Here is a 15,351-nt window from a genome sequence, read left to right on the forward strand (position 1 = left end):
GGGTGGTGTACTTATTGACTCTGTTATGCAGTAGAAACAAATTCAGTAGGAATGGGACAAATATTTGTAAAGACATGTGACAAGATTTTAGGGAATGGGGTTAAATGAGACGCCAGTGCTGGGGGGCCACCCTTCTCTTGTTTTTTTTCCAATAGTTTTTGAGCCTGAGTCCAGGGAATGGTTCAGATATATTGGTGCTGAGCTGATTGTTCCCTGTGTGAAATGCCCCAAACACTGCCCTTTGAGTGAGCTCCAGGTTTGATTCAGGTCACTCTCTGCTGATAGTTTTAATATGAGGCCTAAGAATAAATTAGGTTTTCTTGAAGCTCCGAGTTCAAATGGAACCAGAATTTAAGGAGATTATTGGAAATGGCTTTGATTGGTGAGGTTAACTACCTGTTGTCCAGTGCAAAGGAATTTTGGCTATGGTTTCAGGGTTGACTGTCAGCAGATTAGAGATTACTGTAAGTAACAAGTAGGATATAATCTATTATAATCTGTAAAATATAGACTGTCAGTAAGTTCTTGTATTACTTCACGTGGTGAAGGATGTCTGAATTGCCAGTATTAGTCAGCAGTGCAGTTTTAGTGAGTTACTCTGAGTTATCAGTGGAATTGGCGCATCCCCAGCTCTGGTTTTCCCCTCAATGAATTGATTCCCACATGTTTGAGTTCTGTCACTTGCCTACAGTTTTCTCTCTTCCCCCACCCAAAACATCCTACGTTCATACCAGACTCAAAATATCTACTCTGTTTCTTTCTTCACGGATGCTGCCAGATCTGCTGAGTTTTTCCAGTAATTTATTGGTTTTGATTCACATATTGAGATCTGGCTTTTCAAGAGCCCACAGGCCCTGAATTCAGTTCAAATTGCAGTGAGAACTTTTTTCTATTTTGCAGTTAATATGGATTTAATAAATTTTCCATTTCAACTGTTGCATTTTTTGGCAAACTGGGAGGAAGTGCATTGCCTGTCAGTTGTTTAAATTTTGTTCAATAAGTGTTGAAAATGCTCCTTGAAAATAACCTGTGGTGATTTGCCATGGATGAAAATTAGAAGTTGCTTTTTCTTCTTGCAGGTCAGCCACCATTTCCAAGTCAACAAACTCCAAATCAACTGATGCCCAGTAACATGCCAGTTGGCATGCCTGCGAACATGTCTGGTAATATGGCTGCTGGTATGCCTTCTGTTGTGCCAGCCATTATTGCATGTAGCATGGGTAGTGTCATCTCAGAAAATGTTCCGGCTAACCTCCCTGCTAGCATGCCAAACCAAGTGCATGGTCATTTACCCAGTAGCATGCCTGGGGGTGTCCCTGGCAACGTGTGTATAGGGTTGCCAGGACGTTTGCCTGTAGATCTGCCTAGCTCTGTACATCCTAACATACCTGGAAACATCATCCCACCCTCCATGTCTCTAACTTCCACCCCAGCGTCAGCAGCTGCTCAGAGCCCTGCCATTGTAGCCGCCATGCAGGGGAATACAAGTCCGTTGCAAGGTGAGAAGTGATGGTTGGCATTTTATATGTTCTGTTAGAAGACAACTATGTTTGCAGAAGGGCTTACTGAGACATATGTGATCCTGAAAATGAGAAATTTATTCACAGAAATATAGAAGTGACCTGAAGACAGTACCATACCATACTGCCTTACATCACTATTCTGGAGTGAGAGAAGGAAACATAACCCGTGCTGTTGCCAGAGCAATGACATCTGTATGAGAGTAGTAAAAATTAAAAACTAACTCAATGCATGTGGGAGCTTTCCTTTCACACTCTGGGACTAGGTGGTACAGTGTGTTATCGCACTGTCCTTTCACACTCATGGGACTGTATGGTACAGTGGGCTATCGCACCGTCCTTTTACACTCTGAGACTGGGTGGTGCAGTGTGTTAGCACACTGTCCTCCGTATTCTGGAACTGGCTAGTACAATGGGTTTTGATACTGTCCGGTTCATGGACTGAGACATACACTGGAGTTTTGAAATTTGTTAATCTAGAGGTTTTCCATTCTATCACCCACACATTACATTTATCCCCATGGGTTAAGCAGTCTGACTTTTAAATGTTTGGTATTGTGGTCTGACATTTAGCACAATTTCATATCGCTGAATTTTATTAGAAAACTCCTAATATCTGAATACGCTTATCTGTTTTAAATAGCAACTCAACACATATGCTGTTCAATTGGCTGTCTATCTAATTATGTTAATGGGATTTTACTCGGTATCTAACCCCGTACTGTCCCTGTCCTAGGAGTGTTTGATGAGGACAGTGTAGAGGAAGCTTTACTCTGTATCTAACTCTGTGCTGTCCCTGTCCCGGGAGTATTTGATGGGACAGTCCCAATGCCACAGAGAAATTTAGTGAACTTGTCAAACTGTTCACAATGCAGAAACCTGCTTGACATCACTATGTTTTTGAAAGGCCTGTTTGTGCTGTGGTGGTTGGGTGAGGGAGGCAGGGTTTGGGAAGGGGAGTAAACAAAAGCACTTAACTTACAGAATGGCCAAGCCATGTGAGCGGTTTGAAAGATTTGCTGTTGAAACACTGCTTTTGGTTGAGATGGTTTTAGAGCAGTAGACAATGATAAAAGGGCTAAACCCAGAGCTGAGCGATGGGACTGATGCTCTGTTACAAATGTATGGAAAAGGAGAACAGATAGATGTTCGAAAGGCCGCAGAGAGATGTGAAGGTTAAAGGAGGCATCGTAGATTTGCAATAAATTCTGTTGAAAGGATGGAGTATAAGTGAAGAGATTGAAGAGCAGCAAATCAGTGTGGTTGAGTGATCCTGGGGTTAAAAAGGGAAGTGGCACCTCTTTTGAGCTGAGATATGAATGCTTCGATGATGAATGAGCTTGTAAGATGGATGTGTTACTGAAGTGGAAGTAGGTGGTTTGGGTGGCATGTAGGAGACGAAGTTCAAAACTCAGTCCAGAGTCAAACAAGATATGAGTTTTATTGTGCCAGCAAGTGACTAGCTAGTGGAGTTGGGGGATTTCAGTACTTCCAAGGAATTTAGAGAGAAAGGACACTGTCCTGTTAGTTGCCCTAATGCCTTTTCTTTCATGATAGTTATCGTATTTACTTCATCTCCTTTTGCTCCTTGATTATTTTTGGAACACACTCAGTATCTGAAGACCGAACAAACAACAGAACAGCACAGGAACAGACCCTTCGGCCCACTAAGCCTGCGCTGACACATTATGCCTTTCTGAGTTAAAAACCTTCTGCCTCTATGCTGTCCATATCACACTATTCCCTGCCTATTCATGTATCTGTCAAGAAGTATCTTAAATGTTGATGTTGTATCTTCATCCACCACCACCTCTGGTAGTGCATTCTGGACACTTAGCACCCTCTGTGTAAAAAAAAGAACTTGCCTCTCAACTTGCCCCCTCTTACCTTAAACCTCCGTCCCCTACTAATTGGTATTCCTACTCTGAGGAAAAGACCCCGACTATCAATGTCTCTCATAAACTTCCATCAGGTTTCCCCTCAGCCTCCGACGTTCAAATGAAAGGAAACATATTTTGTCCAATCTCTCCTCATAACTAATACCCTCCAAACCATACAACATCCTGATAGGTCTTTCCTGTACCTTCTCCGAAGCCTCCGTATCAACCAAAAGTCTACCCCATATGTTGATGCTGCTAAAGGTTCTTCCATTTTCTGTATACTTCCCTCCTACATTTGATCTTCCAAAACACATTTGTCTGTGTTAAATTCCATCTGCTATTTCTCCAACCAAGTCTCCAGCCTATTACATCCTGCGGCAGTCCTTCTCACTGTCTGCAACTCCGCCAACCTTTGTGTTGGCTGAAACTTACTAATCAGGCCACCTAATTCTCCTCCAAATCTTACAAACGACAGAGGACCCAACACTGATCCTTGCAAAACACTACTGCTCACAGATCTCTGGTAAGAAAAACACCCTTCCATCGCTATTCTCTGTCTTAAATGACAAAGCTAGTTTTGTATCCATCTTTGCAGCTCACAACAGATCCCATGTGACTTCACCTTCTGTATCAGCCTGCCGTGAGGGACCTTATCAAAGGCCTTGCTAAAGTCCCTATAGACAACAACTACCACCCTGCCCTCAACAATCATTTTTGTCATTTCCGGAAAAGAATTCCATCAAGTTTATGAGACAAGACCTCCCCTGTGCAAAGTTATGCTCCCTATCTGATAAGTCCATATTTTTCCAAATGTGAATAAATACCACGTAGTCAGCCCTGGAGAAGATTCGATTCTTTTCTTCAAGGAATTTATTGAAGAGGATTTTTTTTAAATTCAATTTTATTCAGCTATGTGATTCATTTTACTGAAGTTTTATACATTTGATATATAAATATATTTAATCGTTTCCATTTTAACATTTATTTTCTGTAGTAATGAAAGGTAGTTTATTTTGTATGTAAAGTCTTATTGAAAGTTCCTTTTTTTACACTTAATATTATGAAGGGCATATGAGAGGTACAGTGTGAGGTGGCTAGTGGATTTAGAAAAGAGATAACAGCAGAATCAATCAGATAGATAAGAGATTGCTGAGAAAGGTAAGAAGGTATTTCGCAAGTCTCTAATGACTATTCCTCTATCAAACGTACATTTCAGTTTTTGGTCATTTTGAAGGGGATAATCTCTCTGAAGGAAATGGAAGGGGCAGTCAGTTATTGAACACTAGGAATGATTCTTATGTTAGGCAGTGTTTGACAAAATTTAATAGAATTATTATGATAGGTGACTTTCCTGTCGGGGTATAGACAGGAGCTTCTACGGCAGTGAGTGTAAATTTGGGATGGTTTGTTGCTTTCCTGGTGCTAGGATTAAGCACATCTGTAAACATTTAGAGCATATTGTTAAAGCTGTAATTGAGAAGCCAGAAATTATTGTACACATTGGTAGGAATGATGTTTTTTAGGAAAAGATTGAAGCTTTAGAGAGTGAATTTAAGAGGTTAGGTAGAAGATTTAAAAAATAGAACCTTAAAATTAGTGATTTCAAGTTTACTCCCAAGCCACACTTAAACGAGGGAAGGAACAAAAGGATAAGAGCTGAAGAGCTGGTGTACTGTTCAGGGATTCAGGTTTTTGACAATTAGAATGTCTTTTGGGATAGAAAAGATCTGTTCAAAAAGGATGGGCCTAACCTGAACAGGAAAGGGAGCCATATCTTAACAGGGAGATTTGCTCATTCCAATAAGGGAGACTTTATTGCTGATAGAGGGGGAGAATGGAGGAATTCTAAGTAGCAATGTAAACAGAAGGATTGATGGGGAATGTCTGAACATGAGGAAAGCATGTCAATTAGAAAAGAAAGATGAAAAGAGTCAGTGTATGTAGTAACTCTGAAGAACTAACTTGTATTTATTTAAATGCAAGGGATCTTAAAGGTAAGGCTGATGAACTCAGGGTACGTTTAAGAACGTGGGATTGGGACATCATAGCTAATACAGAAACTTAGCTGAGAGGTGGTCGAGACTGGCAGCTCAATGTTCTGGGTTTTAGATGCTATAGGAAAAATAGAAAAGGAGGCAGGAAAGGAGGTGAGGTGGTGTTTTTGATTAAGGAATCCATTACTGATGTAATGGGGAAAGATACTTCTGAAAAATCGTCCAGTGAAAATATGTGGGTAGAAATTCGAAATAAGAAAGGAAAGATCACTTTAATGGGGTTGTACAATAGGCCCCCCCGACAGTAAGAGGGAAATTGAGAAACAAATATGTGGGAAGTTCACAGATGTATGTAAGCATAATAAAGTTGTAATAATGGAGAATTTTAATTTTCCAAACTTTGACTGGGGCTACCATTGTGTTAAAGGTTTGAATGGTGAAGAATTTGTCAAATGTGTTCAAGAAAATTTTCTTTATCAATATGTGGATGCTCCTACTACAGAAGGAGCCAAAGTAGACCACTTTTGGGCAATAAGGCAGGGCAGGTGACTGAAGTAAAAGTGGGGGAACACTTTGGGCCTAGCGATCCTAATTCTATCAGTTTCAAATGGTTATGGAAAAGGATAAGCCTTCCGTAAAAGTTAAAGCTTTTAATTGGATCTGGATGTGAGATTGCTCGCTGAGCCGGAAGGTTAGTTTTCAGACGTTTCGTCACCATTCTAGGTAACATCATCAGTGACCCTCCAACAAAGCGCTGGTGTTATGTCCCGCTTTCTATTTATCTGGTTAGGTTTCCTTGGATTGGTGATGTCATTTCCTGCATTGGTGATGTCATTTCCTGTTCTTTTCCTCAGGGGATGGTAGATGGGCTCCAAATCAATGTGTTTGTTGATGGAATTCCGGTTGGAATGCCATGCTTCTCGGAATTCTCGTGCGTGTCTCTGTTTGGCTTGTCCTAGGATGGATGTGTTGTCCCAATCAAAGTGGTGTCCTTCCTCATCTGTATGTAAGGATACGAGTGATAGTGGGTCATGTCGTTTTGTGGCTAGTTGATGTTCATGTATCCTGGTGGCTAGCTTCCTGCCAGTTTGTCCAATGTAGTGTTTGTCACGGTTCTTGCAAGGTATTTTGTAGATGACGTTCGTTTTATTTGTTGTCTGTATACGGTCTTTTAAATTCATTAGCTGCTGTTTTAGTGTGTTGGTGGGTTTGTGGGCTACCCTGATGCCAAGAGGTCCGAGTAGTCTGGCAGTCATTTCGGGAATGTCTTTGATGTAGGGGAGAGTGGTTATGGTTTCTGAGCCCGTTTTGTCTGTTTGTTTGGGTTTGTTGCTGAGGAATCGGCGGACTGTGTTCATTGGGTACCCGTTCTTTTTGAATACGCTGTATAGGTGATTTTCCTCTGCTCTGCGTAGTTCCTCTGTGCTGCAGTGTGTGGTGGCTCTTTGGAATAATGTTCTAATGCAGCTTTGTTTGTGGGTGTTGGGATGGTTGCTCCTGTAGTTCAGTATTTGGTCCGTATGTGTTGTTTTCCTGTAGATGCTGGTTTGAAGTTCCCCATTGACTGTTCGCTGTACTGTGACATCTAGGAATGGCAGTTTGTTGCTGTTTTCCTCCTCTTTTGTGAATGTTATGCCAGTAAGGGTATTATTGATGGTCTTGAAGGTTTCCTCTAATTTGTTTTGTTTAGTGATGACAAAGGTGTCATCCACATACTGGACCCAAAGTTTGGGTTGGATGATTGGCAGAGCTGTTTGTTCGAGTCTCTGCATTACTGCCTCTGCTAAGAACCCTGATATCGGAGGTCCCATGGGTGTACCGTTGATTTGTCTGTAGGTTTTGTTATTGAAAGTGAAGTGGGTGGTGAGGCATAGGTCCACTAGCTTGATGATGTTGTCCTTGCTGATGAGGTTGGTGGTGTCTGGTGTATGTGTCTTCTGTTCTTCTAATAGTGCGATAGTGTTTCTTTGGCCAGGTTGATGTTGATGGATGTGAACAGGGTTGTTACGTCAAAGGAGACCATTATTTCATCCTCTTCTATCTTGGTGTCTTTGATGGTGTTCAGGAATTCTTGGGTGGAGCGAATGGAGTGGTGGGAATCTTCTACTAGGTGTTTTCTTCTCAATCTTCTCAAAACTCATTTTTAATTGGAGTTAGGCAAATTTTAATGATATGAGACAAGAACTTTCAAAAGTTGATTGGAATAGACTGTTCGCAAGTAAAAGCACATCTGACAATTGGGAGGCGTTCAAGAGTGTGATGATGAGAGGTCAGACGCATTTTGTTCCTTTTAGAGTGAAGGGTAATTCTGGTAAGATTAAGCAACAATGGATGAATAAAGATATTGAGGTTCTAATCAAGAATAAAAGAGAACCTTATTTTACATATAGACAACTAGTTCAATTGAATCTCTTAATCAAAATAAAGAATGTTAGTGGCATTCTTGAGAAGGAGAAATCGGGAAGGCAAAGAGGGTATATGAGATAGCATTGGCAGATCAGGTTAAGGATAATCCAAAGAGAATCTCCAAATACGTTCAGAGTAAGAGGGGAATCATAGAGGGGGTAGGACTTCTTAAAGATCAAGGAGGCCATCTTTGTGTTGAACCCCAGGAAATGGGAGATAATGAATATTTCATGTCAGTTTTTACTGGGGAGAAAAAGATGGAGTCTAGAGAATGCAGAGAAACAAACTTAGATGTTTTAAAAACAGTTCACATTACAGAAAAGGAGGTTTGGGAGGCCTTAGAGAATATAAAGGACCTGATCGAATGTATCCCAGAACATTGTGGGAAGTAAGTAAGGAAGGAAGTTATGAGACGCCTTTGCAGAAATATTTGCATCATCTATAACCACAGGTGTGGTTCCTGATGACTGGAGGGTGGCTAGTGTTGTAGCTTTGTTTAAGAAAGATTGTAAGGAGAAACTAGGAAACTATAGACCTGTGAGTCTGACTTTGGTTGTGGGTAAATTGTTGGAGGTGATAATAAAATGTAGGATTTATGGAAATTTAGAGGCAGAAATTGATGAGGGATAGTCAGCATAGTTTTGTGTGAGGAAAATTGTCTCTCAAATTTGATTGAGTTTTTTGAGGAAATTACCAAAAACATAGATGATGGCAGAACAGTCGATATTGTTTATTTGGATTTTAGTAAAGCCTTTAATAATTAATAATTATAGCCTTTAATAATAATAAAGTCTATAAATGCGAGGCCCTTCAGCCCACGATGTTGTGCCGACCATTGATCCTCATGTATGCACCCTCAAATTTCTGTGACCATATGCATGTCCAGCAGTCTCTTAAATGACCCCAATGACCTTGCTTCCACAACTGCTGCTGGCAACGCATTCCATGCTCTCACAACTCTCTGTGTAAAGAACCCGCCTCTGACATCCCCTCTATACTTTCCTCCACCCAGCTTAAAACTATGACCCCTCATGTTAGCCATTTCTGCCCTGGGAAATAGTCTCTGGCTATCAACTCTATCTATGCCTCTCATTATTTGTATACCTCAATTAGGTCCGGCTCCTCCTCCTTTTCTCCAATGAAAAAAGTCCGAGCTCAGTCAACCTCTCTTCATAAGGTAAGCCCTCCAGTCCAGGCAGCATCCTGGTAAACCTCCTCTGAACCCTCTGCAAAGCATCCACATCTTTCCTATAATAGGGCGACCAGAACTGGACGCAGTATTCCAAGTGCGGTCTAACCAAAGTTTTATAGAGCTGCAACAAGATCTCACGACTCTTAAACTCAATCCCCCTGTTAATGAAAGCCAAAACACCATATGCTTTCTTAACAACCCTGTCCACTTGGGTGGCCATTTTAAGGGATCTATGTATCTGCACACCAAAATCCATCTGTTCCTCAACACTGCCAAGAATCCTATCCTTAATCCTGTACTCAGCTTTCAAATTCGACCTTCCAAAATGCATCACCTCGCATTTATCCAGGTTGAACTCCATCTGCCACCTCTCAGCCCATCTCTGCATCCTGTCAATGTCCCGCTGCAGCCTACAACAGCCCTCTATACTGTCAACGACACCTCCGACCTTTGTGTCGTCTGCAAACTTGCTGACCCATCCTTCAATCCCCTCATCCAAGTCATTAATAAAAATTACAAACAGTAGAGGCCCAAGGACAGAGCCCTGTGGAACACCACTCACCACTGACTTCCAGGCAGAATATTTTCCTTCTACTACCACTCGCTGTCTTCCGTTGGCCAGCCAATTCTGTATCCAGACAGCTAAGTTCCCCTGTATCCCATTCCTCCTGACCTTCTGAATGAGCCTACCATGGGGAACCTTATCAAATGCCTTACTGAAGTGCATATACACCACATCCACAGCTCGACCCTCATCAACTTTTCTAGTCACATCCTCAAAGAACTCGATAAGGTTTGTGAGGCATGACCTACCCCTCACAAAGCCGTGTTGACTGCATTTGATCAAGCCGTGCTCTTCCAGATGGTCATAAATCCTATCCCTTAGAATCCTTTCTAACACCTTGCAGATGACAGACGTGAGACTTACTGGTCTGTAATCGCCAGGGATTTCCCTATTTCCTTTCTTGAAGAGAGGAATTACATTTGCCTCTCTCCAGTCCTCAGGTACGACTCCAGTGGAGAGCGAGGATGCAAAGATCCTCGCAAGTGGCGAAGCAATTGCATTTCTCGCTTCCCAAAGCAGCCGGAGACAAACCTGGTCCGGGCCTGGCGACTTGTCAATCTTAATGTTTGACAAAATTTTCAGCACATCAGTGTCCTCTATATCTCTATCCATTCCAGCATGCACATCTGCTCTTCAAAGGTTTCATTCACTACAAAGTTTGTTTCTTTCATAAAGACAGAAGCAAAAAACTCATTTAGGGCTTCCCCTACCTCCTCAGACTCCACACACAAGTTCCCTATGCTATCCCTGATCGGCCCTACTCTTTCTTTGACCATTCTCTTATTCCTCACATAAGTGTACAATGCCTTTGTGTTTTCCCTAATTCATTCTGCCAAGCCTTTCTCGTGACCCCTCCTGGCTCTCCTCAGACCATTTTTGAGCTCCTTCCTTGCCTGCGTGTATTCCTCTCTAGCTGAACTTGACCCTAGCTTCCTCCACCTTGTGTAAGCTACCTTCTTCCTTTTCACAAGAAGCTCCACCTCTCTCGTCATCCAAGATTCCTTTATGTTACCCCTTCTTGCCTGTATCACAGGGACATATTTACTCGTCAGTCGCAACAACTGTTCCTTAAACAGTCTCCACATGTCTATAGTGCCTTTACCATGGAACAATTGCTCCCAGTCCATGCTTCCTAACTCATGTCTAATCGCATCATAGTTTCCTCTTCCCCAATTAAATATCCTCCCATTTTGCCTAATCCTCTCCTTCTCCATAGCTATGTAGAATGTGAGGCAGTTATGGTCACTGTCACCAAAATGCTCTCCCACCACAAGATCTGATACCTGCCCCGGCTCGTTTCCGAGCACCAAGTCCAGAATGGCCTCTCCCCTCGTCGGCCTGTCAACGTACTGAGTTAGGAAACCCTCCTGAACACACCTTCCAAAAACAGCTCCATTCAAATCTTCTGCTCGAAGGAGGTTCCAATCAATATTAGGAAAATTAAAGTCACCCATTACAACAACCCTACTGCGTGCACACTTTTCCAAAATCTGTCGACCTATGCTTTCTTCAATCTCCCTGCTGCTATTGGGGGGCCTGTAGTAAACCCCTAACGAGGTGACTACTCCCTTGCTGTTCCTAATTTCCACCCATACTGACTCGGTAGGCAGATCTTCCTCGACAAAGGAAGCTTCTGTCGCTGTGATACCCTCTCTGATTAGTAGTGCTACACCCCCTCCTCTTTTTCCCCCCTCCCTATTCTTTTTAAATGTTCTAAACCCTGGAACACCCAGCAACCATTCCTGCCCATGAGAAACCCATGTCTCTGTTATGGCCACAACATCATTGCACCAGGTACTGATCCATGCTCTAAGTTCATCACTTTTATTCCTGATACTCCTTGCGTTAAAGCAAACACACTTTAACTGATCCCTTGGTTCCTTCCCACTAGCTGGTCTACCTCTTGCTACTGCCTCACCTGCATCAACTCTCACCTCCGGTATACAGCTCAAGTTCCCACCCCCCTGCCATACTAGTTTAAACCCTCTCGAACTACTCGAGCAAACCTTCCACCCAGGACATTGGTCCCCTTCCAGTTCAGATGCAACCTGTCCTTCTTGTACAGGTCCCACCTTCCCCAGAAGTCATCCCAATTATCTACATATCTGAAGCCCTCCCTCCTACACCAGCTGCGTAGCCACGTGTTAAGCTGCGCCCGCTCCCTGTTCCTCACCTCGCTATCTCGTGGCACCGGTAGTAAACTAGAGAACACTACTCTGTTCGTCCTGCTTTGCAGCTTCCATCCTAACTCTCTGAAATCACTTTTTATATCCTCAATCCTATTTCTAGCTATATCATTAGTGCCAATATGCAACACGATTTCTCGCTGTTCGCCCTCCCCTTTTAGAACCTTATACACCCGATTGGAGACGTCCCGGACCCTGGCACCAGGGAGGCAACATACCTTCCGGGAATCCCAATCCTGGCCACAAAATCTCCTGTCGATTCCCCTAACTATCGAGTCCCCTATCACGAGAACTTTTCTATTCTGCCCCCTTCCCTTCTTTGCCACAGTGTCAGGCTCAGTGCCAGAGAACTGACTACTATGGCTTTCCTCTGGTAAGTCATACCCCCCCCCCCCCCCCCCCCCCCCAAGCAGTATCCAAAACAGTATACTTATTGCTGAGGGGAATGCCCACAGGGGATCTCTGCACTGTCTGTCTGTCCCCTTTCCTCCCCCTAACTGTAACCCATCTATCCTTGTCCTGAGCCTTAGGAGTGACCAACTCCCGATAACTCCTCTCAGTTACCCCCTCTGCAACTGCCCGAGCATCCATACCCCACTTATCTGAACACCCACTCAGTACTAAAGTAGAAAGCTTACTTCAAGTAATAATAACAAATTAATAACAAACTTATATTCAATAGAGAAAGTTTAGAATGTGCCTTACCTTATTAACTGGGTTAGAGGAGGAGGGCGGGTGGGAGACACTACAGTTGTAGAGTCTCGGGTTTAGCCGCCTTGCTGATATATACGGTCACTGCTTTCCTACCCGGCTGTCCCTCTGGTCCTCGTCACTTCCTCCGCTGCTCCCACTCCCTCTGTGAAAGAGAAAAAACACCGCTGCCCGCTACCGGTAAGTAATTTTAAAAATATACTGCTTTACCTTTGTTTGTGTCACATATAGACAGAGTGGCTAAAAAGGTGTTTGGCACACCTGCCTTTATTGCTCAGTCTTTTGAGTATAGGAGTTGGGAAGTCATGTTGAGGTTGTACAGGACATTGGTGAAGCCTGTTCTGGAATACTGTGTCCAGCTCTGGTTGCCCAGTTATTGGAAGAATATTATCAAGTTGGAGAGGGTTCAGAAGAAATTTACCAGGATGTTGCTGGGTATGGAAGGTGTGAGTTATAAGGGAAGGCTTGTGATAGGCTGGGACTTTTTTCACTGGAGTGTAGGAGGGTGAGAGGAGACTTGATAGAAGTTTATAAAATAATGAAGGCATAGATAGTGTTAATAGTTGTCTTTTCCCCAGGATGAGGAATTTCAAGACTAGGGACACATTTTTAAGGTGAGAGCAGAGAGATTTAACAAAGATATAAGGGGCAAATTTTTCCACAGAGGGTAGTTCACATGTGGAATGAACTTGCTGACAAAGTGATGGATGCAGGTACAATTACAATGTTTAAAAGACATTTGGATAGATACCTGAAAAGTAAAGGTTTGTAGGACTTTGGGCCAGGAGCAGGCAGGTGGGACTAATTTAGTTTGAGATTATGTTCAGCATGAACTGGTTGGACCGAAGGGTCTGTTTCTGTGCTGTAAGACTCTATGACATGAGCAAACCCCACTGCTAGCATATTGATGCCCCTCCAGTTTAGGTGCAACCCATCTTTCCTGTACAGGTCTCACCTGTCCTGGAAGATATCCCAATTTTCTATATATCAGAATCCCTCCCTCCCACAGCTCTTTAGCCATGTATTTAACTGTCCTATTCCTGGCCTCACTGGCACATGGCACAGGGAGTAATCCTGAGATTACAACCCGAGAGATCCTGCCTTTCAATTTACTACCTAACTCCCTTTGCAGGACCTCACCATTCTTCCTGTCTATTCCATTAGTACCAATGTGTATCATGATCTCTCGCTGCTCATGCTCCTTTGAGTGTCTCACGCTTACTCAGAGATATCTTTGTCCCTGGTACCAGGGAGGCAACACACCATCCTGGAGTCTCTTGCAGCCATGGAAATGTCTATCTGTGCCCATAAGTATGGAGTCCCCTATTACTACTGCTCTTCTGAATTTTCACCCTCCCTACTCTATAACAGGGTCAGCTGTAGAGTCGCCGCTGTAACTGCTGCTGTTGCCATCCCATACAGGCAATCTGTCCCAGCAGTATTCAAAACGATATAATTGTTTGAGATGGGCATACCCACAGGAGACTCGTGCACTATCTGCCTATGCCTTCTAGCAGTCACCCAGCTATCTACCGAAGCCTTAGATGTGACCACATCTCTTAAACTCACGTATTGGCAAAGATCTGTAGCTTGGGTTGTGGATGAGGTTGTTGATTTGCTCGCCAAGCTGGCTTGTTTTTGTTCAGACGTTTCATCACCACACTAGGTGACGTCATCAATGGAACCTCCACTGGAGTAATGTTATCAGTGCAGGCTGAAGGGCCTGTTTTAAATTCTATGTTTATTCTACTCCGCTTGGAATTTGTACTGTCCGGTCTGTTATGGTGCATGCTATCATTTCCAGTTTTGATCTGTATGGGTTTATATATGGGGCGGCACGGTGGCTCAGTGGTTAGCAATGCAACCTCACAGCGCCAGCGACCTGGTTTTGATTCCAGCCTCGGGTAACTCTCTGTGCGGAGTTTGCACATTCTCCCCATGTCTGCTTGGGCTTTCTCCGAGTGCTCCGGTTTCCTCCCACAGTCCAAAGATGTGCAGGCAAGGTGGATCGGCCATACTAAATTGCCCGTAGTGTTCAGGGGTGTGTGGGTTATAGGGGGATGGGTCTGGGTGGGATGCTGCAAGGGGCAGTGTGGACTTGTTGGGCCAAAGGACCTGTTTCCACACTGTAGGGAATCTAATCTAATCTATCATTTCCGGCTTTGATCTGTATGGGTTTGTATATGTGGCCCAATTCTAAATGTGGGTTGATTGAAATATGGGTGGAGAACCATGCCTCTAGGAATTCCTGCGCATGCCTGTGTTTGGCTTGAGCTACTATGGTTACCTTGTCCCAGTTAAACAGATGGCCATCATTGTCTCTAGGAATTCCTGTGCATGCCTGTGTTTGGCTTGAGCTACTATGGTTACCTTGTCCCAGTTAAACAGATGGCCATCATTGTCTGAATGCACAGATATTAAGGAGAGTTCATCATGCCATTTTGCTGCTAGCTGATGTTCGTGTATTCAGCTAACAGCAAAACAGCCCAATGAACTCTCCTTAATATCTGTACATTCAGACAATGAAGGCCATCAGTTTACGAGTCTCCTGTGGGTATGCCCATCTCAAACAATTGTATCGTTTTGAATACTGCTGGGACAGATTGCCTGTATGGGATGGCAACAGCAGCAGTTACAGTGGCGACACTATAGCTGGCCCTGTTATACGGTAGGAGGATGAAAATTCAGAAGACCAGTCGTAATAGGGGACGACAGACATTTCCGTGGCTGCAAGAGACTCCAGGATGGTGTGTTGCCTCCCTGGTACCAGGAACAAAGATATCTCTGAGTAGGTGTGAGACACTCAAAGGAGCATGAGCAGAGAGAGATCATGATACACATTGGTACTAATGGGCAAAGTAACCATAGTAGCCCAAGCCAAACATAGAAACACACAG

General features: G+C 43.4%; 1 protein-coding gene across 7 annotated transcripts in view; it reads left to right on the forward strand.

Annotated features, from left to right (window-relative positions):
• LOC125448180 (SWI/SNF complex subunit SMARCC2) overlaps positions 1 to 15,351 on the forward strand; it is a 171,329-nt gene that overhangs the window by 146,447 nt on the left and 9,531 nt on the right. For 4 of the 7 annotated variants that reach the window (XM_059643444.1, XM_059643445.1, XM_059643447.1 and 1 more), the window contains one exon: positions 1,080 to 1,499. In XM_059643444.1, the coding sequence (XP_059499427.1) occupies positions 1,080 to 1,499 (420 nt within the window). The remainder of the gene's footprint in view (positions 1 to 1,079; positions 1,500 to 15,351) is intronic. The other 3 variants (XM_048523275.2, XM_048523277.2, XM_048523272.2) reach the window with 2 other exon arrangements.

Source organism: Stegostoma tigrinum, chromosome X (assembly GCF_030684315.1).
Source record: "Stegostoma tigrinum isolate sSteTig4 chromosome X, sSteTig4.hap1, whole genome shotgun sequence".
Lineage (NCBI taxonomy): Eukaryota > Metazoa > Chordata > Chondrichthyes > Orectolobiformes > Stegostomatidae > Stegostoma > Stegostoma tigrinum.